The following is a 22,243-nucleotide window of genomic DNA, read 5'->3' as shown; positions in this document are numbered from 1 at the left end:
GCTCTGTGAAATCGGGCTCGTGGTAGCGACAACCTCAAAGGGTGGTGGGCTGGTAAACGCAGGACAGTGTGTGTAGAATGCTTGGGGCGGAGCCAGGCCCTGAGAGTCCAAGGACAGGGGCCCTGGCCGTGCCCCCTGTGGTGGTGGTCACTCTTAGCCCCGTCCCCTGGGGCGCAAGGCACGTCGTCAGTGTTCCAGCTGGATGGGGGGGAAACGGGTCTAAATGGCCTTCCAGGTGTAAGTCCGGCCCTTGGGTTCCGGAGTAGTTCTGGAGCCCGTGGTTTCTTTAATTGCGATCTGGCGTGACATGTCTGTGCCCTAGGGTGACTCATTGTCCTGGCCTGTCTGGAACTGACTTAGGGGTGTTAATGGGATGTGGGACTGACTTGGGGTGTGATAGAACAGGGACTTTCAGGGCTTGGGACAAATCGCACGGTCATCGCCCTGCTAAAAGCTGAATGGTCTTCTTCCTCGTGAGGCCTCAAGGGGGTGATCCGCGTGTGCCCGCGGCACGTGGCGCACCGCTCGGCGCGTAGTGACTCCCTGGATTTGCGTGTCTAAGTCTCAGATTCACACCCTGCTCTCTGCGAGCTTGTAGGGAAGCAGCGGCCACGTGCTTCGTGTCTTTTTGAGTCGGCATTTCCTGTGTGGGCCCCTCTTGACCAGCTTTTACACCCAGGCGTCGTTTTCTGCCGGTCTCCACTTCCAACCTGTAGAGCGAATGTGGTAATGTTCACCTCACGGGGCCCTGCTGAGGGTTCGGTAACGTGGGATTGCGCGTCCTGAGGCCCGTCTAGCACAGTGCCTGGCTCACGGAAGCCCTTAGTAAGCGGCCCCTTTTAGAAGAACGAAGTCCGGCAACGTTAGGGAGAGATGCCCCTTGGGGTCGGAGGTCCGTCGGTGGGAACCCCCACGTCGGGGCGACGGTGGTGGGTCGACCCGTTTGGCTTCTTTAGCTCTACTGTGTCTCGCGGCCCCTTTCTCATTGTGAATGCCCGGGAGGGAGCGCTGTGTGCCCGCACGACGGAAGATGTGTGTTTTCTGGCTCTGTTGTAGGTGGTGAGGACTACCTGATTAACCTCATAGACTCTCCAGGACACGTGGACTTCTCCTCCGAGGTGTCCACGGCCGTGCGCGTGTGTGACGGCTGCATCATCGTGGTCGATGCTGTGGAAGGAGTCTGCCCACAGGTAGTAGGTCCTGATGTGGGGATCTGTCACTGGGTGAGGAGGGCGGGGCCGGGGGGGAGGGACTCCGCACGGACGGCCCTGTGCCATTCTGGACATTCTGCTGGCGGTAAGTTGGCTGTACGTTTCATTCGAGAACGTTCTGTGATGGAGTCAGTCACCCGCATCTTGAAGGGATCATAGCGACGATGACCGTCCCTTTCAGTACTTGGCAGTGTCTACGATGCCCTCTCAGAGAGGATCCGGCCAAGTCTGGGGGTGTTGAACTTGAGGAGGATTCTCATGAGAGGTCGTCGATGGCAAGAGGCCAATCCAGCTGTCCCCCGCGTGAGATTCTCTTCTGTGGGCTTCTTGGGCTGTGGTTCCACCCCCGCCACCTCCCCCCCCCCGCCCCCTCCCTCTCCCCCCGCCTCAGTGGGAAAGGAGGGGGTGTGTGGTGGGACACCTGGCCTTTACGGTAGCTCTCCAGGCTCGGTTCTTATAAGGCCTTGTTTGGAGGCCTTACGTTTTATCTTATAAAACGCCGTCACCTTTGTATCCTACTTCTTAACATACCCTCGTACGTTTTACTATTAAAAAAATTTTGGGGCACCTGGGTGGCTCAGTCGGTTGAGCGTCCAACTTCGGCTCAGGTCACGATCTCGTGGTCTGTGAGTTCGAGCCCCTCGTTGGGCCCTGTGCTGACGGCTCGGAGCCTGGAGCCTGCTTCGGATTCTGTGTCTCCCTCTCTCTCTGCCCCTCCCCTGCTCATGCTCTGTCTCTGTCTGTCACAAAAATAAATAAAACATTAAAAAAAAATTAAAAAAAAATATTTTTAAGTTTATTATTTTTGAGACAGTGTGCAAGCGGGGGAGGGGCAGAGAGAGGGAGACACAGAATCCGAGGAGGCTCCAGGTTCTGAGCTGTCAGCACAGAGCCCGATGCGGGGCTCGAACTCACGGACCGCGAGATCATGACCTGAGCTGAAGTCGGCCGCTTAACCGACTGAGCCACCCAGGCGCCCCAATATTTTTAAAGAAGGATAATAAAAGGTTTAAATTACTCAGATGGAGGAAATTTGATAATTGCAAGAAGTTGTGCCGTAATTGTCCTGTTGCTTCCCCTCCGAGCCCTGAGGGCTCAGGTCCCCCGACTTGACTTGCGAGACAGAGCCTTCATCTCTGTCCTGAAAGGATAGTGGTGTTAATGCACCTGACTTCAGAATAGCAGAGCAGCGGTTCGCTCTGAGAGGGGATTGTGGGCAGGGAGGTGTGCGTGGGCCTCCTGGGGGAAGGAAGGCTCTGTTTTTGGGGGCCTGTGTGTTGGCAACATGAGCATTTGTTTTCTAGTTGTTCAGAAAAGTGTGTGCGTGTGTATAATTCCACCAAACTCTGTTATTTTCTGCACAACTTACCCTTCTTAAATAACTTGTCAGTTCCACAAAGGCAAAGACCGTTTCTTGTCTGTAGCTCTTTCCCTCTGTGTCACGGACACAGAGTCCGTGCTAAGTGCTTAGGGAGCGCACCTGTGTGAACGGTGTTGTCTGAGTTGTGATAAAGGAGTATGCAAATGAGCTGATTGTTAATCAGGGTCTTTTAAGGTGCTTTAATTATTTCGAATCGTGAGTTTCACATTTTCTTTTCTGTTTTCACCAGACACAAGCCGTTCTGCGACAAGCCTGGCTTGAGAACATCCGTCCGGTTTTAGTGATTAATAAGATAGATCGCCTGATAGTGGAGCTGAAATTCACCCCCCAGGAGGCCTATTCTCACCTCAAGAATATTCTAGAGCAGGTATTTCATCCTTCCCTTCCATGTTTTAAAACTCGGGGCTCAAAGAAGAGTTGTAAGGAAGTTGATAAGTTGAGAATAACGCGTTGCCACAGAACTTCACTTTTACGCAGCGTTTCCATCTGAGATCCCCATGTGTTGGAGTCCTCGTGCTGCAACAGGGGACACGGGACACGCCTCCCCTCAGGAGCCCCTCCGTCTCCTGGAGGCATCCTCGGGTACAAAGCGTGGATAATAGGATTAGTGCTGTCCTTTAAAATCTTGTAGTTTGGTTCCAAACTGAAGCAATATTAGGAGGCTTTTCTTTGTTTTGTTTTTTTAGCATCTGTTTTTCGATAACATTTTACCCAGTCATTCATTTATTTCCCCAGCCGACATTTACATAGCTGCGTGTTGAACGGTGAATTCTGGGATGTCCTTTATGTGATAGGGGTGCGAATGTGACTACAGGTCAGGATCCCTGTTTTCGAAGATCTCGCAGCGGTGGGGAGGCTTTAAGGAGAACTTTGGAGAACATGCGAAGCCCCAGGCGTGGTTTTGAGGGCCACCACACCCAGACTGGGTCAGGAGCGGGGAGGGTCAGGCAGAGTGGCAGCAGAAGCTTCAAGATGGAAAAAGGCGGGGATATGGCCGGGGCGTTCAGGAAAGAGGGGATGAGATGTGCAAGGTTGTAAACGCCAGAAAGAGCACGATACGCTGGTCCTACCTGGAGAACGAGATCGCGTGCGGCAGAGGCAGGAGGTGGGAGTCGGAAGGGATCGGGGGCTTGGATTATGGCGACCCTCGTGTGCCAGGCGTGAGGCTTTGAACTTCGTTCAGGACGGTGGGGCACCCCTGAGGAGGCCAACTGTCTATTTCTCGGCCGGAGGGAGGAGACGATCAGAGTAGAGCGGCGCAGGAGAGTGGCTCAGTGGATCCGGTGCCCCCTGGAGGCCGACCGGCGTGGCCCCGCCCGGGCCAGCGGCCTTTGCAGCCGTGAACGGGCTGACAGGTTGGAATTGGGGTAGCTTGCAGGATTTCTGAATAAAATGTTTCATTTTCTCTCTGCGGTAGGAAATGAGGTGGTGACTTGGGAGGGGAAGAGTCGGGGACTGGTGGCCGGGAAGGGGGCCTGACGAGAGCGGAGGGAAGTCCAGGTGTGAGAGCTGGCGGGGCGAGCGGGGGCTCAGCCTCTGAACTAGCCTGTGAACTCACTGGGGACCGTGAGTCCCTCGTGACGCCAGGCCCGGCGCTAGAGACAGGCCGCAGACACCGCCCCCTCGTGTCGGCGTGACATTCGCAGTCACGGAGGTGACCTTTCCGAAGCTTCCGGTTTAGTCTCGCTGGGCTCGGAAGGAGAGGGCTGTGAGTTGGTCAGTGTCGTGCGCCTCACCTCCGCCTGTGGGTGCTTCCCGGGAGCCCGGGGTGACTGGTGATCCCCGGCCGCGCGTCTCCTACGCCTCCGAGTGACGTTCCGCCTTTCACCGTCTCTCCTAGATTAACGCGCTCACGGGAGCTCTTTTTACTTCGAAAGTCCTAGAAGAGAGAGCAGAGAGAGAGACTGAGTCCCAGGTGAATCCAGGTTCTGAGCGAGGAGAGCAAGTGTATGACTGGAGCGCTGGGTTGGAGGACACGGACGATTCTCACCTCTACTTCTCTCCGGATCAGGGCGGTGTGGTGTTTGCCAGTGCGGTAGATGGCTGGGGCTTCGGGTAAGTGTCCGAGCCTCCCGAGCTCCCCTCGGGGACTGTGTGTAAGGCTGGTCTTCTCCGTGGAGCTTCTTGTTTGGCCACGATCACCGACGCGTATGTAGCTGCGAGAAAGGCTAGAGCCGTCCTGTACCCGGGACCCAGTACCCGCCGCCCCGCCCCCGCCCCGCGCTGATGTCGACGTCAATACAGCGCGTCACAGCAAAGACCCCCTCACGTGCCCACACCCGCTTCCTCGCACCCCCGGCCCCACCTGCACCCTCGCGGTCGCCACATGTCTTCCATCTTTGTAAGGTGTCGTCTCAAGGATGTCATAGAACCAGAATCAAACGCTCTGCAGCCTTCTCTGGATTGGCTTTGTCACTCGGTGTAATTGTCCAGAGACTTAACTAGGTTGTTGCACGTGTCGGCAGTCGGTTCCTTTTTATTGCTTAGTAGCGTCCCCCGGTGCGGACCTACCACGGTTTAACTGTTCACACATTGGAGGACACCTGGCTCTTTTCCAGTTTGGGGCCGTTCTGCGGGAAGCTGCCACAGGCGTGCCCGGACGCCCGGGTAGGTGTTTCGGGGACACGAGTTCTCATTTCTCTGGGGTGAACGCGCGGGAGTGCTTTTGCTAGGTCGTGTGGCAGCCGTGTGTTGTGTGCTTAGCGTCGAGCTGTTTTCCCGAGGGGGCGAACCATTTCACGTCCCGGCCGGCAGCGTCTGAGTGACTGGTCTGGATTCTCCACGTGTCACCACCGTTTGGCGTGGTCACTTTTTTTTTTTTTTTTTAAGCCATCCTGACGGGTGTGTATTGGAACGTGACCGCGGTCTTCATCGTGTTTTCCTGACCGCCGGTCTGGTGGCACATCGTTCCGTGTGCCGATGTGTTGCCGATTTGTCACCCGGGTATCCGTGGGAGAGATGTCTTTTCGTGGCCTTTGCTCGTTTTTTTCTGTTTTCTTTCTTTTTTAATTGAGGTGTAAATGACATACAACGTCATATTAGTTGAATGCGTCTCTATTTGTATATACTGTGAAATGGTCCCCACGATAAGTGTAGTTAACTGTACATAGTTACAGAACAGGACTGTTGTCTTGCAATCGGACTTTTAAGGTTTACTCTCTTGGGAGCTTTAAAATCTGCAGTGCAGGGGGCGCCTGGGTGGCTCAGTCGGTTAAGCATCTGACTTTGGCTCAGGTGATGATCTCACGGTTCGTGATTTCAAGCCCCACATCGGGCTCTGTGCTGACAGCAAGGAGCCTTCTTGGGATTCTCTCTCTCTCTCTCTCTCTCTCTCTCTCTCTCTCTCCCCCTCTCTCCCTCCCTCCCTCCCTCCCTCTCTCCCCCCCCTTCTTGCTTGCTCTCTCTCTCTCCCTCCCCCTCTCCCTCTCCCTCTCTCTCCACCCCCTTCTTGCTTGCTCTCTCTCTCTCTCTCTCAAAATAAATTAACATTAAAAGTCAAGTCTGAGAACTCTGCATGGCCCCTAGATCCTGAAGATTTTCTCTCAGTTTTTTCTAAAAGTTTTATGGTTTTACTTTCTGCATTTAAGTCTGTGATCTAGGGGCGCCTGGGTGGCTCAGTTGGTTGGGCGGCTGACTTCAGCTCAGGTCATGATCTCGCGGTCCGTGAGTTCGAGCCCCGCGTCGGGCTCTGTGCTGACAGCTCGGAGCCTGGAGCCTGTTTCAGATTCTGTGTCTCCCTCTCTCTCTGACCCTCCCCCGTTCATGCTGTGTCTCTCTCTGTCTCAAAAATAAATAAACGTTAAAAAAAAAAATTAAAAAAAAAAATTAATAAGTCTGTGATCCATTCCGAGTTAATTTTCTGTGTAAGATGTGAGACCAGGGTCCAAGTTCTTTGTTTTTGGCTATGGATGTCTGAGTACTCCAGCACCCTTATGCCTCCTCCATTGAATTGTTTTTGTACCTTTGTCAAAATCGGTTGGACATACTTGTGTGGCTGTTTCTGAGTGTTCCGTTTCATTGATCTATGTGTCTGTCTTTCCGCCAGTAGCACCTAATCTCGATTACTGTGAGAACCTAGTTAAGTCTCGAAATTGGGTAGATTGTGTCTGCTCACGTTCCGCTTTTTGGAAGTGGTTTCTGCTGTTTGAGGATCTGTGCCTTTCCATATGCATTTTATAATAATCTTTGCCTGTATCTGCAAAAAACTTTTGTTAGGATTTATATTGAAAATGCACGGGGGAAACCTCTATATCAATTTGAGGAGAAGTGACATCTTTACGACGTCTCTTCTAATGCAGGAACACTCATTTTGTTTTTAGATTTTCTTTGATTTCTTTCGTTAGCATTTTGTACTTTTCATCGTATGAGGCTTGTACATGTTGTATTGGTTCTGCACCTAAGTTTTCATTGTTTTTGAGCGATTATAAATGGTATTATGTTTTTAATTTTGGTGTTCACCTATTCATCCCTACTTTTTGGAAATACAGTTAATTGATTTTTGTATGCTAATCTTGTATACCGTGACCTTGCTAAACTCACATACTGGAGTTTTCCCTAGGTTCCTTGGGACTTTCTACAAGACAGTCACCTCGTCTGCAAATAGGGACTGCTTTATTTCCTCCTTCACCGTGCTGCTTTCTTCTTTCCTTGCCTTACTGTGTTGGCAAGAGCTTCCAGGACTGTTGGAAGAGTGGGGAGACTAGACATCCTTGCCTTGTTCTGATCTGAGTGGGAACGTGCTCAGTCTTTCACCATTTTGTAGGTTATTTTTAAATGTTCTTTAGAAAAATTTTGTTTTTAAAAAGGGGGATGCGCCTGGGTGGCTCCGTCAGTTAAGCGTCCGGCTTCGGCTCCCATCTTGATCTCACGGTTCATGGGTTCAAGACCCCCCGTTGGGCTCTGTGCTGACAGCTCAGAGCCTGGAGCCTGTTTCAGATTCTGCGTCTCCCTCTCTCTCTGCCCCTCCCCTGCTCGTTCTCTCTCTGTCTCTCAAAAATAAATAAAAGTCAGGAAAAAAATTTAAACGTTCTTTATCAAGTTGAGGAAATTCCCCTGTATTCCTTTTTTCTCAGTCATCTTTACGGATGTGTGTCAAATTTTGTCAAATGCTTTGTAGCAATTAATATAATCCTATGATTTTTCCTCTTTAACTTGTTAATATAGTGGATTACATTGATTTTTGAACATTGAACCAGTTCTGCATCTCCTTGTGGGTTTTAAGTACAGATGATTTTTTTGGAACTCTATTCTTTGAATATATTTTAAACTTCCTAAGGTACAAAAATGTGTACATGGGAGATCGTGAAAAGTCTCCCACCCTGTCCCTTAGGATTTCATTTCATTTCCCCACAAGAAATTACCTCCCTGGCAGTTTCTGGTATATCCTCTGGAGGTTATTTATGAGCAGATACGTTCAGCGTAACGCGTTATGTCTGCACTAGCAGGAGTTCATGTGGAAAGAAGCCAACTCTGTTGAGAATGTGCACATGCTCGATGTTGACCGAGTAATTTTGCTTAAATTATTTCATTGAATTCTCAGGATGATCCTTTTAAATAGACGTTACGATTTAGTACCTACGACTAAAAGACATCCAGCAATCGTTTGACCTCACTCGGCCACTAAGTGGAAGAAATGATTGACACCGAAGTTTATGCTCTCTTACTTCCGTGGGCTCTCGGTCCTTCTGCAGGCCCCTTCTGGATAGGTACACGCGGGAGCCATGGCATAGTGACGTCAGTTTTAGATTGTGGGAGGCAATAGATAATGTTTCTTAACTACAACCATTACTGACTTGTGGAATCCAAAAATCCAAACATTAAAGAATTACTACTTGGAGAGAAATGTCTGCGCTTGAGTCAACAGCTGTGGGGCCGCAGTGAGGTTCACTCTAGTCGTGGGCTCCGTCTTGCACGTACCGCAGGATGACAGAAGCAGACGCGGTGCGCCAGGTGAGAACAGAGCCCATCGCCAAACGTGTCGGTTTGGAAATGGGAGGGAAGAAGGGATCAGAAATGGACCAGAGCGCACGGCTTGGGAGGAGCCCAGCCAACGTTGGCTGTTCTGTCCGCCTTTTCATAGGAACTTGCCCTCCACTCCCTTTTGACAGAACAGATTTTGCCGTGACAGTGAAATCAGGTCTAATACCATGATTTTTCCTTGTTGGTTTGCCAGCGGTTGTAGATACCATAGTCCGCTCGGTGCCTGTAAAGGTCATAAGAAAATTCAGAGAATGGATACGACAGACCCGCTGAGAATGTGTACTTTTCACACACGGTTGAGGACTTGGCAGCATCGTCACTTTGGGCCTCAGTTTCCTCTTCTGAAACATAAGAATATTGGGCTCAGATGATTTCTGAAAACTTTTTGAGCTAAAAAGTACAGTGATTGATTCGGTCACATAACCAGTCAGACCTGTTAGTTTCCTGATTTATAAGCGTTTTGCCAGTGAGCCACAGGGTGGGGGGCTCGTCCTTTCCTTGGAGTGATTTCCATAAATAGTGTTAATGTTTTATGCAAATTTTAGTCTGAATCTCAGAAACTGGCGGAAGCCTACTGTGGAAGGAGAAGGGGTGGAGAGAGGCTCGCGCGGATGGAGGGGGGTGGCTGCTGTGTCCCTCACGACCTTGGACATTTTCACGTGCTCTCCGTCAGGGAGCGGGTCGCCCTGTGTTAGGCTGGGTCACCTGCAGACGTCTGTCCGTGCCCGCCGTCGGCAAGCGGATGTGCTGATGTATAGGAAGCTGGTGGTGGAATGAAGGCACTCGAGGTGCTTTCCTGTAGACGTTCCTGCCGCGTGCCAGCGACTGGGGAAGGCGGGGCACCTGGTGTGTCACTGGAGGTGGGGACTGAGCACGTTTCAGAATGGGGAGGTTGACTCTGCGGACTGTCAGGGGCGGGCCAGGATCAAGCATGACTAGAAGCCAAGCCTGGGCGAGCGGCCTCAGCCTGTCCCGAGACAGACGTGGATCCGGAAGAACACTTCGTGCGGACACAGAGACACGCTGACCGGCACGGGCCGGAATCCGGCTCCGGTTTTAGACAAGTAGAACTGAGGCCCCAACCCTGTGAAACAGGGACAGGAGAGAAGGGCCAGTAAGACGTCCTCCCTAAAGCGGTTTTGTCTGTCCTCGGACACCGGTGTTTTCAGATCCTGCAGCTGAGATCAACCCACGGGGCGGCTTGACGCAAAAGGGCGTGTGACCCGGTAGTCAGCTCACCCTTGGCCGTGCTGCCGTGCAGGGGGACGGGTGGGAGATGGGGAGGTCCCGGCAGGTCCCCAGGTCTCTCCCGGAGCTTCGTCTGGAGGTGCTCGGTGGAGGAAGTGAATTAAAATAGAGTCCGAGAATGGAGAAATTGTCATCATTTTAAAATGACGACTATTGGGGCGCCTGGGTGGCGCAGTCGGTTAAGCGTCCGACTTCGGCCAGGTCACGATCTCGCGGTCCGTGAGTTCGAGCCCCGCATCGGGCTCTGGGCTGATGGCTCGGAGCCTGGAGCCTGTTTCCGATTCTGTGTCTCCCTCTCTCTCTGCCCCTCCCCTGTTCATGCTCTGTCTCTCTCTGTCCCCAAAATAAATAAAAAATGTTGAAAAAAAAATTAAAAATAAAAATAAAATGACGACTATCTAATGACACATGAATAAAAGCACGAAGCACTAATGGGAGAAGTGGTGATGTTAAGCAGATCTGATGGTAACTATGGGATGAAAAAGAATGGGAAGGATGAGAACCAGGATTTCGAAGGATTTTTGTGCCTGTGTGTGTAAAGGAACGTGGCCTAGGAAAGGAGTTGAGGAGGACAGGAGTCTTCCTGTGCTGTACTTGATGATTCTGGTAGAGGTCTGAGGGTATGGAAGCTTTAAGTTTACCACTTTTCAAGTGAAAAGCAGGACACATCTCTGACACAGGGTTGGACAAGATAAAGAGGATACAGAAGTCTGGGTACCACAAATCAATGTTTTAAAAGAATCCCAGAAGCACGAACAGAAATCACACTAGAGATCCCCCTGGTCACAACAGTTAGGACACTAAATGCATGAAATCCCCCACCGAGGAGAGCTTTTGAAAAGAAGGAAATTCCAGGGGTGCCTGGGTGGCTGAGTCACTGAAGAGGCCAAGTCTTGATTTTGGCTCCGGTCGTGATGTTACAGCCCTGAGATCGAGCCTCACGTCAAACTCCGCACTGAACATGGAGCCTGCTTGAATCTCCCTCCCCCTCTCTCCCTCTCTGTCCCCCACTCTTCCCTCTCTGTCCCTCCCTTCTCCCTGTCTCTCCCTCCCCTCTCCCTGTCTCTCCCTCCCCTCTCCCTGTCTCTCCCTCCCCTCTCCCTGTCTCTCCCTCCCCTCTCCCTGTCTCTCCCTCCCCTCTCCCTGTCTCTCCCTCCCTCCCCTCTCCCTCTCTCTCCCTCCCCTCTCCCTCTCTCTCCCTCCCCTCTCCCTCTCTCTCCCTCCCCTCTCCCTCTCTCTCCCTCCCCTCTCCCTCTCTCTCCCTCTCCTCTCTCCCCTCTCCCGTCTCCCCTCTCCCCCCCTTTCTCTCTCTCCACCCCCACTCAAAAAATAATAAAAAATAAGTAAGCAAAGGAGATTCCATTAAAAAAGAAACCCAAAGGTTTGCTACACAAAATAGATAAATAGCATAGTTGACAGAGGATAAATACCAAAGCTTTGGCTCAATATGTCAATCAAATGTGAGCAGAAAGAAAGTTCAGCAGTTTTGATGAACAACGCAGAGTTTATAACAAATGTATCGTGGCATAAGGATCCTTTTTATGTGGATAATGGACAGTTTTCAGTAGTGAAGAGGTTCATTCTCTGTCAGTGATCACAACAACAGAGTGCATGAGACAAAAACAGAAGTAGAGGTAGAAATGTGTATGGCTTCGGGAAGATTTTATATCACAGACCGTTAACAGGTCCAGAGAAACCATAAACCATGTGAATCGCATAATAACTAAAGTCAGAATTTAAGTGTCCGTGAAGAATATCCAAAAATCGGTCCTGTATCAGGCAAGAGAAAAAAAAAAAACAAAACGCAGTTTTGAAAATACTGAAAGTTCACCGTGTTAGTCACACAGTCATTATCTTCAGTTTTAACCACGTAAGAACAGACCCAGGCTTTATCCATTGAGGCCCTGACAGGCATCACCATCACCATCACCATCACCATCACCGTAAAGGTTAGGGCTCTCGGGTGGAGTGGGGTTGGAGGCTGTGCTGGGACCTCCGCCATCTCCCTCCTGGGGGTTCCGGAACGGGGCTGCACGTCTGCGTGGAGGTTTGCACTGTACCCGGCAGGGTCAGGTGTTGATGAGCAGAAAGCCACGGGGAGGTAGGGTCTGCCGACCTGTGCCTTGCTCTAAGCGTGCTTAGCCACAGGAAGCCGGGGAGGGGGTCCCTGGAGCGGGCAGCAGGACAGAGTCTGTTTCTGTTTGGAGGCTCGGGAACTGCGTGCATTCGGCCCCTGGCCTCCTCATATGTGGAGTAGCCCCTGCTCCTGCGAGAGAGACCACTGCTGCTCCTTCCAGCCTTCCACGGCGGGAAAGCTGTCGGTCTGTGCCGTGAGGCACGAATTTATGGAGAGGAGGGGTCCCTCCTTCAAAAATAAAAAAAATTGTAATAGTGTGGCAATGATAATATGGAGCATATGTCTAGAGCGTAGGCAGTTTATAGATATAATAAATGTAAATAACATGGCAATAGAAACTAAAGTTTTGGAAAATTTTTTAAAAACTTCAGCCGAACAAATAGCTGTTGGATCAAACGGGAAATGAAGTTTCTAATCGCCAATTGCTTTGAGGTCGTGGCCCGTCGAGGCCAACTCTGGAGCGTCAGCGGCCTGTAACCGTAGAGCTTGAAGTTTGATTCCCGGTTGGGTATTTTCTCTCCCTTCGCCCCCAGGGAGTGGGGACACTGGGTGTTTATCTTCAGATTCTGTAGCGCCTGCTTTTGCTTCTAAGCGGCAGCCTGACCCTCGTCACACTGCCGGCTCCGACCATAGTAACTTCCTCCCCTCTGGCCACCTCCTGCTCGTCCCAGGCCTCCGCTGTCGCCGGAGAGTGTCAGCTAACGGGACAAGGTTGCGGTTAACCCCTGGTTCTGGCACGACCGCGGCTGCTGATGGGTGCGTAAAGACTTGTCCGGACTGTGTTGCCTTTGGACTCCTTGTGCGGCGGGAGAACGGCAGGCATCTTCCAAGATGCTGGTACTTTGAGAGTTGGACTCACAGCTCACGCTCAGTAGGCTGTTCCCCGCAGAGAAGAGATTTTTCCCCTAGGTCTTCCGTCCGGATGGCACCGACATTATATACGGTGCCCTTAATTGTCTGGTTATTGCTCTCACGTGGCCGGGGAGCGAAGCTGGTGCCAACTGGTTTCGCCGCGGGCCCGGGAGGGTTGAGTACTTGTGCATGTTTTTAACCCAGGATGCCAAAAGGCCTTTTCTGGCTGGCTCTGGCGGTTTCCCTTTGTGAGCAACGGGCAACCCAGAGCAGGGAGGGGCTGAGACAGAGCTTAACGCTGGCGTAGCTGCAGGGGGCAGCCGGGGCCCTATCTCGGCCCCCGTGCCTCTTGGCTGCTTTCACACGTGCGGACGTAAGACGGGGAGCGGCCGCACGCCTTCTGATTCCTGCGAACGCAGAGCAAGTGCCCGGGGGCGTGGGCAGCCGCGTTGCGTGGTACCTACGCGGTATCTCGGTGCCGCCGCCTTTGCCGTAAAACGCGGGGGTGCCGGTACCAGCTTGTCGGACGGTGGAAACGCCTGCGTCCGCGGTGCGTTTAGAGTCCGCTGAAGCTGCCTCGGAAACGCTCCAGTGTCAGCTGCGCTCGGACTTGATTATTGTTGTCAGTGACGAGGACACTTGATTTCCTTCCAGGATCGAGCACTTTGCCAGAATCTACAGTCAGAAAATTGGCATCAGAAAAGAAGTCCTTATGAAAACCCTGTGGGGAGATTATTATATAAATATGAAGGCCAAGAAGATTATGAAGGTTGATCAGGTGATGTGGCACGTGTCCCTCGCGTTCTCGCCCTGTTCAGACTTGCGCGGTAACACCTTTACTGTCCTTGGTTCACGTGGGTCAGTCCACGAGGGGCTTTTTCCTGTACACATTTGGTTAAAGCTCAGGTGTCTCATTTCCAAGTGTTGTTCTTTAAATACCGGGTGTTTAAAGAGATGTGCTCTCAAAAAAAAAAAAAAAAAGATGTGCTCTCGGAGCCTGCTGTACCCCGAGGCTCCGCCGAGGCCTCTCTCCCGCCGAGCGCTGGTCACCGCGTGTGCTCACGGGGAGAGGTGGCTACTGCCCAGCCCTTCCTTCTGTAGGCAGAGGGGATGCCGAGTCACGGAGCCTCGAAGGATACTTCCTTACGGCCGGGTTGTTTTTTAATGTAAAATTCAGGATTTTATAAATTCATTCTCACGGAAGAGCACGTATGTTCCTTTTAGAAAATGCTTGTGAATATAAAGCCACAAGGAAAAGAAAAAAACAGAAGCCAGCACTGCTAATGCTGTGGTTTTAATTTTGTGCGTTCTCGTAGGATAGAGGCATACATCCCTCGGTTGATTCTGTTATTTACATAACGGAGCTGGTGGTTTGCTTCACATCATATTGTGAACATCTCCCCTTGCCATTAAAAGCTTTTCATAAACAGTATATTTTAAAAAGGAGCCAGCGTGGCGAGGTGGGTCGAGAGTCCGAGTCTGTGGCTGAGTCTCGGCTCTGTGGCCTCTGTCTCGTTCTTCCATCTGTGAAATGGGGACAGTAGTTCTTACCTCCTCGAGCAAGGGGGCATCCGTTTATGTTCCGTCTCCTGTGTGTGTGAGGGCATCCTTCTCCTGGTGCTCTTGCCATTATTTTGCATAGATTTTGTTTGGTAAGAGAAACGGTAGGGCTTCTTGTTTTTCTTTTACCCTCTTCCTTGAAGTTTAGTGTTTTCCATGTTTAAGAACATTGTTCGGATGAAGTTCGTGGAAGGACCTGCACACGCGGAGTGAATTTTCAGCTCCCGGTGTGGGCATCGTGTGCCCCCTGATGGCAGTGCGGGGAGGTGGCGGTCCCAGCGACTTGACCCCCAGCCGGTCTCGTCGTTTGTCGAGTCTCTGGTTCCCGGAGGAAGAGAACGGTGGTTGTTACTGACTGCAGATTATTGGCTGTTTAGTGCATATTTATAACTGCTCTCTGCCACTTTACTGCTAAGTAAACATCTTCTAGTAGAAACGAGACATGTTAATACAACACGTCGAGAATGAATATGTAGGCTGCCTGTTGAATATTGGGAAACTTAAGTACGTGTGTTCTTTTTTACAGGCGAAAGGAAAGAAACCTTTATTTGTACAGTTGATCCTGGAGAATATATGGAGTTTGTATGATGCGGTCTTGAAAAGGTAAGACTGCTATAGTGCTGGGTCTTTGGGCGCCGTGATTTGCCTCCCTTCCAGCGTGATGGGTGTCTCTTCACAGAGGTGGGCTGGACGGAGCAAGTGAATGGACCCTTCACAGATGGGCTGGTCCCGGGGTCCAAGGTGGAAGGGCACGTGGTGCAGGTAAAGGTGGTGGGAGGGACTGAGGAGCAGTCTGTGCTTCTGGAGGGCTGAGACGAGGATATAGACGAGATGGGTGGAGGGAAACGCTGGACCTTTGGTTGTATAAACCCGGTTTGAGATGAAATCGTATTTGTAGTGGAAAGGGTATTTGACATCTAGGATCATTCACAGGGAACTTGGGAACCGACTTGCCTGATACAAGTAGAAAGAAGGTTTGCTTTAGTACATTTCCATTCAGAGTTATCTGGAGTTGGAACTGTGACTTCCAGCACTCGTACATAAAACTGCCTCTCCAATCACCATAGCTCGCTAGGGGGATTGGGCTGGTGCTCCAAGGGGCTCTGAAGAAGGGGTCATTGGAAGGAACGGAGTAGAGATTGAGCCGTCCTCCGCTGTGGCTGGAGCCCCTTCCGGGTGTGTCTAGTCTCTTGTAGGAGGAGTATGTTGGGAGGAAGCGTGTCTAGTTCTTTTTTTTTATTAAAAAAAAAATTTTTTTTAATGTTTACCTATTTTTGAGAGAGACAGAGCACGAGCCGGGGAGGAGCAGAGAGAGAGGGAGACACAGAATCCGAAACAGGCTCCAGGCTCCGAGCTGTCCACATAGAGCCCGATGCGGGGCTCGAACTCACAAACTGTGAGATCATGACCTGAGCCGAAGTCGGACGCTCGACCGACTGAGCCCCCCAGGCGCCCCGGAAGTGTGCCTAGTTCTTGTGGAAGGAGTGTGTCTGGAGGAAGGGTGTCAGAATGTGGCATTCCGTTTCCTCTCTGCCCCTGGGTGTCTCTCTGTGACCTCCCTGTTTGTATGTTTCCTACAGGGACAAAGAAAAAATTGATAAGATCGTGACTTCTTTAGGATTGAAGATTGGAGCCCGGGAGGCACGACATTCTGATCCTAAAGTTCAGATCAATGCCATTTGCAGCCAGTGGCTGCCCATTTCCCATGCTGTGCTTGGTATCCTTTGTCCTGATGGTTTTTAATGAAGTGATAGTTTTGACAAAACAGGAAAAACGTGACTGGCAAACAGGAAATCCTTTGGAAGTAACACATTTCAATCCAGAGTAAGTCTTCTGTGGGGCGCCTGGGTGGCTCAGTCGGTTGAGCGTCCGACTTCGGCTCAGGTCATGATCTCGCAGTTTGTGAGTTTGAGCCCCGCGTCGGGCTCTGTGCTGACAGCTCAGAGCCTGGAGCCTGCTTTGGATTGTGTGTGTGTGTGTGTGTGTGTGTGTGTGTGTGTGTGTGTCTCTCTCTCTCTCTCTCTCTCTCTCTCTCTCTGCCCCTCCCCGACTCACACTCTGTCTCTGTCTCTCTCTCTCTCTGCCCCTCCTCCACTCATGCTCTGTCTCTCCTTTGGAAATAAATAAACAGTAAAAAAAAATCAAAGTAAGTCTTCTGTGGTTATTTCGTATTCCACCATGAAACTGTGTTTAATGCTTTTAAAAATGAATCTTCTGATGCTAATTCGTATTCTTACTAATACCAATTCAAATGAATGTTCTTTCAGGAAGATGTGTCTTTTTGTTTAGTAGACTGTGACAACAAAAAATTTTATTTTACTAACATTTATGTGTAACTAGATAGTTTAGATGTGTATGTCAGATCAGTGTTTCATTTTAGTGCCATATTTTCTTAGCATATTGGTATTTCTTGTTACTAATTCGAGGAAGACTTGATTTGAGATACATTAGAGTAATTAAAACAATTTTTTTTACATTCATTTATTCTTGAGAGAGAGAGAGAGAGACAGAGCATGAGTGGGGGAGGGGCAGAGAGAGAGGGAGACACAGAATCTGAAAGAGGCTCCAGGCTCCGAGCTGTCAGCACAGAGCCTGACGTGGGGTTTGAACCCATGAACCATGAAATCACGACCTGAGCCGAAGTCAGAGGCGTAACTGACTGAGCCACCCAGGTGTCCCAACTAAAGTAATTTTATAGGTAAACTATCTTCTTTTCATTGATCTGCGTGTCCCAAGTAGCCCCCGGTGGGCTGTGGTACAGTGTCCCGGGCGTGGGCCAGCAGTGGTACCTCAGCTTGGAGCTGAGATGGACCCACACCTGCAGTGACACTGGCTCGGGGAGGGGACTTTCTCGTGTCATAGCCGGTGGCTGATGTTGTTTCATAAAAGTTTGTAGAGACTGAAACCACGTGAAAAAATTTTAGGACAAGCTACTGAGCTCTCCTCACTTGTTCCGTGGGCTGTCAGTGCATTAGGATGTCTGTCTTCAGAGTCCTTCCTGGGACGGGGCGCCTGGTGGCTCAGCCGGTTAAGCGCCCAACTTTGGCTCAGGTCACGATCTCACAGTTCGTGGGTTCGAGCCCCGCGTCGGGCCCTGTGCTGACAGCTCAGAGCCTGCTTTGGATTCTGTGTCTCCCAATCTCTCTCTGCCCCCGCCCCCCCCACCTCGGTGCTCTGTATCTCTCTCTCTCTCAAAAATAAATATACATTAAAAAAAAGTAAAAAAAAAAAAAAAAAAAAGAAGAATCCTCCCCGGGCTTGAGAGAGTCCACGAACTCCCTGAACTTGTGTCTGTATTTTGAGACGTGACGCGCGATGTTTGACAGCTCGGGCGTTTTGTGTGTGGATGTCCACTGCTACCTCAGGAGTCGGCGTGTGCTGTGAGTCTGTGCCTGGGTGGAGGGCACTTGTTCACGATTGTGAGTCCTTAACCGCAGACTTCAGCGATGGTGTGTCAGAAACTTCCTAGCCCCCTGGACATTACGGCCGAGCGGGTGGAGAAGCTGATGTGCACGGGATCACAGACGTTTGACTCTCTTCCCCCAGAAACCCAGGCCCTGAAAGCAGGTGAGCCGAAGGTGGACGCGGCAGGGGCTTGGTTGAGCATCCCAAGCCCAGGCTGCTCTAGACCAGTTAGCCAGGTGGCCGACTCCACGGACAGTTCCACAAAAGGCCCTGTTGCCAGTTTTGTTTTCCTGCCGAAGTCGGAGTTTTGCCACGGCCGTTTTGTCCTCTCTGGGCTGGGAGAGCGGAGGCTCTGAGACGCCTCCCTTCTGCCCCGGTCTCGTCTCCTGATCTCCTGGTGACCCTGTCTCCCGGTCCCTGGACGAACAACGGTGTGTCCCTGAGCTGCTCTGCCGCCACCATGGCAGGGTCCCTGGGGGCCGCGGAAGGGGTTCCAGGGCCGGGCCTCTCTTTGGTCCCCACAAGAGGGGACCCGCCCGTCCCAGGCTCCGTCAGGCTCCATGACAGGCAGCTGCGAGGACTCGCGGCCTCCACTTTCCCTCTGATTAGATGTGCAGCCTCCAGCCCAGAACCACTCGGCTGCTGTTCTCGGGGCCCCTCTTGAGTGTCCTCGTTAAATCCTCTGACCGGATCCGTCACGAGTGTCTGACGGCGTAGATCACTCCTCCCCCCCAGGAGACACCGTGTTCTCATGACTTCGGGCTTCCCCCTGCTTGTGCTTTTCTCCCTGTCTCCCTGGCCGCCCATCCTTCTCGTCTCTCCCGGCTCCTCGCCCTGACTTTTCCGGGGTGGGACGCCCCAAGCAAGGCTCAGCCTTCAGACCCCATCCGTTCCCTCCCTGCATCCGGTCCCCTGGCGACCTCCTCCACCTCAGGGCTGTCCGGGACAGCACACTCACCGTTGCCACCCACCTGTGCGGCTGCAGCGCGCGTCTGCTCCCCCCCCCCCCCCCCCCGTTCCCCCTCCCGTCGCGGCACCCCGCCGCCCACCCCCTCTCTGCTCGCCTGCCCGAGGTGCGCCACACCCCGCCACCCCCCCCCCCCCGCACCTCCCACACGGGGCTTCCTCCCGCCGCCCGAAGCCTGCCTCCCCCAGTTCCGCCCCACAAGGTCCCTTCATTCACCCGCCCACTCCCACAGCTGGCCGTCATCCGGGCTCTGTGTGATTCCGCACCCTGCGTGGCCTTGCTCTGCAGTCCGTCCAGAGCGGGGCATTCGGCATTTCTGCGTCTGCCTCCCTGGGCCGCACGGTGATCTCTCACCTGCTTGAGAGGACAGCTTTGCGCTGGGGTCCCTGCTTCTGCCTTGGGTTCCCTTCGGCGTTCTCCCGGTGCGGCCTGCGCGATCCTGGTGCGGCGGGGGGACCACCCTGCTCCTCACAGCTGTGCCCTGGTGCCCTAGGCGACACGCCTGGTGTGTGTTCACTTCTGACTTCCTGTGGCTTTGTTCTTTCTTGAATTGTACTGTCGACTTCTTTCGCTGACGTGCACATTATTTTGGTGTGGGGTGATTTTCTTTCTTTTTAAATTAATCAGGGCACCCGGGTGACTCAGTTAAGTATCCTGGATGACACTTGATTATGGCTCAGGTCATGATCTCACGGTTTGTGGGTCTGACCCCACATTGGGTTCTGTGCTGACAGTGTGGAGCCTGCTTGGGGTGTTCTCTCTCTCTCTCTCTCTCTCCCCCGCCCTCCCTCCCTCCCGCTTGTGCACCCCCCCACTCATGCACCCTCTCTCAAAATAAATATAAGCATTAAAAAAATTAATCAGTGGTTTTATACCTCTAAGAGGTAAAGAAAGGTGTCAATACGTTGATAGGAAATTGTGTTAGGTTGTATAGATTTAGGGGAAATTAACATCGTTATACTACTATTTCTAAGGATTTTGTTATTGCTGTGATAAGATAGTCCCTTCCGTTTTCTAACTTGTGTAAGTTGTGTGTATTTTATTAATGAGCTACCTTGTTGACTATTGACACGTGGGAACATTCCTCAGTGTTCCCCCTTGCTCACTGGGTCTAGGGAAGAATTTGTGAGGCTTCTGGTTTGGGGGGGGGGGGTGCTTTGCTGGCTTCAGCTCCGTGTAGGGTTGACGGGAAAAAGAGTGACATTTTCACTCCCTGTTTGTGTAGCTTTCCTGAAATGTGGGAGTGAAGACACTGCTCCGGTTATCATCTTCGTTTCCAAAATGTTTGCCGTTGATGCCAAGGCTTTGCCGCAGAACAAGCCCAGGTAAGGATAGGGGCGGGGCGGGGGGGGTGTCACGTTCCCAGGGTGGCACAGAGGGGGTGTGGGCGGAGCACGCCCCTGCTTTTCCTCCCCAGCCCCGGACTGCTGGTGAGCCCCCCCTGTGGAAACATACGGTGTGCACCCTGCGAGGTGAAATCAGCTCCGGGACAGTTGGTGTGCCTTGATGTGAAGTCTGAAGGAGAATATAGTAACGGTTGTAGCCACAGGTAACTTTTAGGGAGCATCTGGCAAGTTCTCCAAGCCTGGCTGGCGACCTCAGTGGAGATTTATAAGCGCATGAGCATCTCTGCTGATCTGCGTGGAGGTGGGGCGTTGGCGCCTCCGGAGATGGATGATTTCGCACGGTCCCCGAGTCTTGGAGAATCTGTTCTACAGCATCCGGGTTTTTCATGTGCATTCCCCTCCTGCCCGGCCCCGCTCCCTCCCCCTGTAGTTCAGATCCTGGTCCGTTCTTGGGGGGATGGCTCGCGCCTCCAGGCCGCCTCCCCTGCCCGGGGCTCCATCGTGTGATGTCGGGGTCCAGAACGAAAACTTGACGTGGGTGCCTGGAGCCCCTCTTGTGTAGTACCCGCATCTCCCCTGGCCATTCTTTGTAGGCATTTTTCCAGCAACCCGAGAGAAGCACCATAAACATGACGTCTTAAGAACGTCCAGTACATCGGGGAGCATCTTAAGTCTCGTTCTTGTGCGTTATAAATAACGACGCTCCCCTCACTGACTGCACGCACCGAGCTCTCTCAGTACTCGCGCCCCACCGCTGAGGGGCCGTGCGGACCTGACAGCAGTTCTCCAGTGGGAGAAGTTAGTGTTTCTCTTGTACCTGCAAGAGAAGCCAGGCGCCTTAAGAAGACTGAGTTCCATGCTCAAGGTCACAGAGCTGGAAGGAGGCCACAACAGTGTCTGAGTCCAGGTGTGTCCGCTTTAAAGGCGACAGCCTTTCACTTCCCGGGTGGAGTCTGGCCCGACTCATCCACTGTGGCTTTTCTTTCTTTTCTTTTCAAGCACTTACATTTAAAAAAAAATTTTGTTTTAATTTTTATTTATATGTGAGAGAGAGAGAAAGCATGCGAACAGGGGAGGGGCAGAGAGGGAGAAACAGAGACAGAATCCGAAGCAGGCTCCAGGCTCCGAGCTGTCAGCACAGAGCCCTACATGGGGCTTAAGCACGTGAACCAAGAGATCATGACCTGAGCCGAAGTCGGACCCTTAACCGACTGAGCCATGCAGGTGCCCCTCAAGCACTTACATTTGAGTGTGTTCTTCGTTTAACTTTGACAATGCTGCTGTAGTCAAATATTGAGCCAAAAGCAGCGGCGAGTAGTGAGCTGTGACTCTCCCCCCTCCACGCACTGTCTGCACGGGACCCCGGCAGTGAGTGCCGTCCCCTGACCCCGGGGGAGGTCAGGCAGGGGCCGGCCCCGGATGGTGCCCCTCAGCCTCGCTTCGGGATTTGCGTCACAGCCCACCGGCTCTGCCTGGTGCGTGTCTTCAGCCTCGTCTGCTTCCTTCCAGCAAAGAGTTTGTCAGGAGAGAAAAAGCCATTCTGAGGACAGTTGACCTTAAATTCAGTGATCAGGTGACCCTTTTCCCGTGGACTACGGTAAATTGGAATGACTTCATTTGTCACACATGTGACGTGTCTGTGCTTGACGGCGGCCTGGGTGAGAGGCCAGGACGGTGGTTCAGTTGTCACGAGCAGACGCTGGCTTTGAGAGCCGCACAGCGTGTCAGCCAGCTGCGCATCCCCGCACGAGAAGGCGTCCTCGCGGAGCAGAAACCGCATGGTCCTTGCGGTCTAAAACCATAGTAATGTCTCCTGGCTCCAGTCTTGCTTCTTGGTCCCCTTCGCCATGGAATGTTACCCTCCAGCTGTCCTCATAACCTTTGCAGTGAGAACTTCTAGAATCTTCTCTCGAGACGTCTTCCTTCCGTTGCAGGTTTCACATCCATCTAGGGCGGATCCATGCCCCACGGCCCCGGCACTGCACCACGCGCCCCGAATGTACCGAGCCGCTCCGGGCTCCCTCTTCTGAGTCCTTGCCTGCATTCCAGGTCCTCCGCAGTCGGGCCGCACACCGCCGCGCCTTCTGTCCACCCGGCCCCACGTTTGTTCTTTGGCAGAGCTGGCTTTCTCATACCGTTACGTCACTCTTCTGAGAT

General features: G+C 52.3%; 1 protein-coding gene across 1 annotated transcript in view; it reads left to right on the top strand.

The window, feature by feature from the left end:
- EFL1 (elongation factor like GTPase 1) overlaps positions 1–22,243 on the top strand; it is a 121,336-nt gene that overhangs the window by 13,952 nt on the left and 85,141 nt on the right. Inside the window, 8 exon segments of the mRNA XM_042940842.1 lie at positions 1,057–1,190; positions 2,822–2,959; positions 4,433–4,647; positions 13,463–13,586; positions 14,895–14,971; positions 15,949–16,085; positions 17,813–17,935; positions 19,966–20,065. Of these exon segments, the coding sequence (XP_042796776.1) occupies positions 1,057–1,190; positions 2,822–2,959; positions 4,433–4,647; positions 13,463–13,586; positions 14,895–14,971; positions 15,949–16,085; positions 17,813–17,935; positions 19,966–20,065 (1,048 nt within the window).

The sequence above is a fragment of the Panthera leo genome, chromosome B3, assembly GCF_018350215.1.
Source record: "Panthera leo isolate Ple1 chromosome B3, P.leo_Ple1_pat1.1, whole genome shotgun sequence".
Classification (NCBI taxonomy): Eukaryota; Metazoa; Chordata; class Mammalia; order Carnivora; family Felidae; genus Panthera; species Panthera leo.
This window is presented reverse-complemented; position numbering and strand designations above follow the sequence as displayed.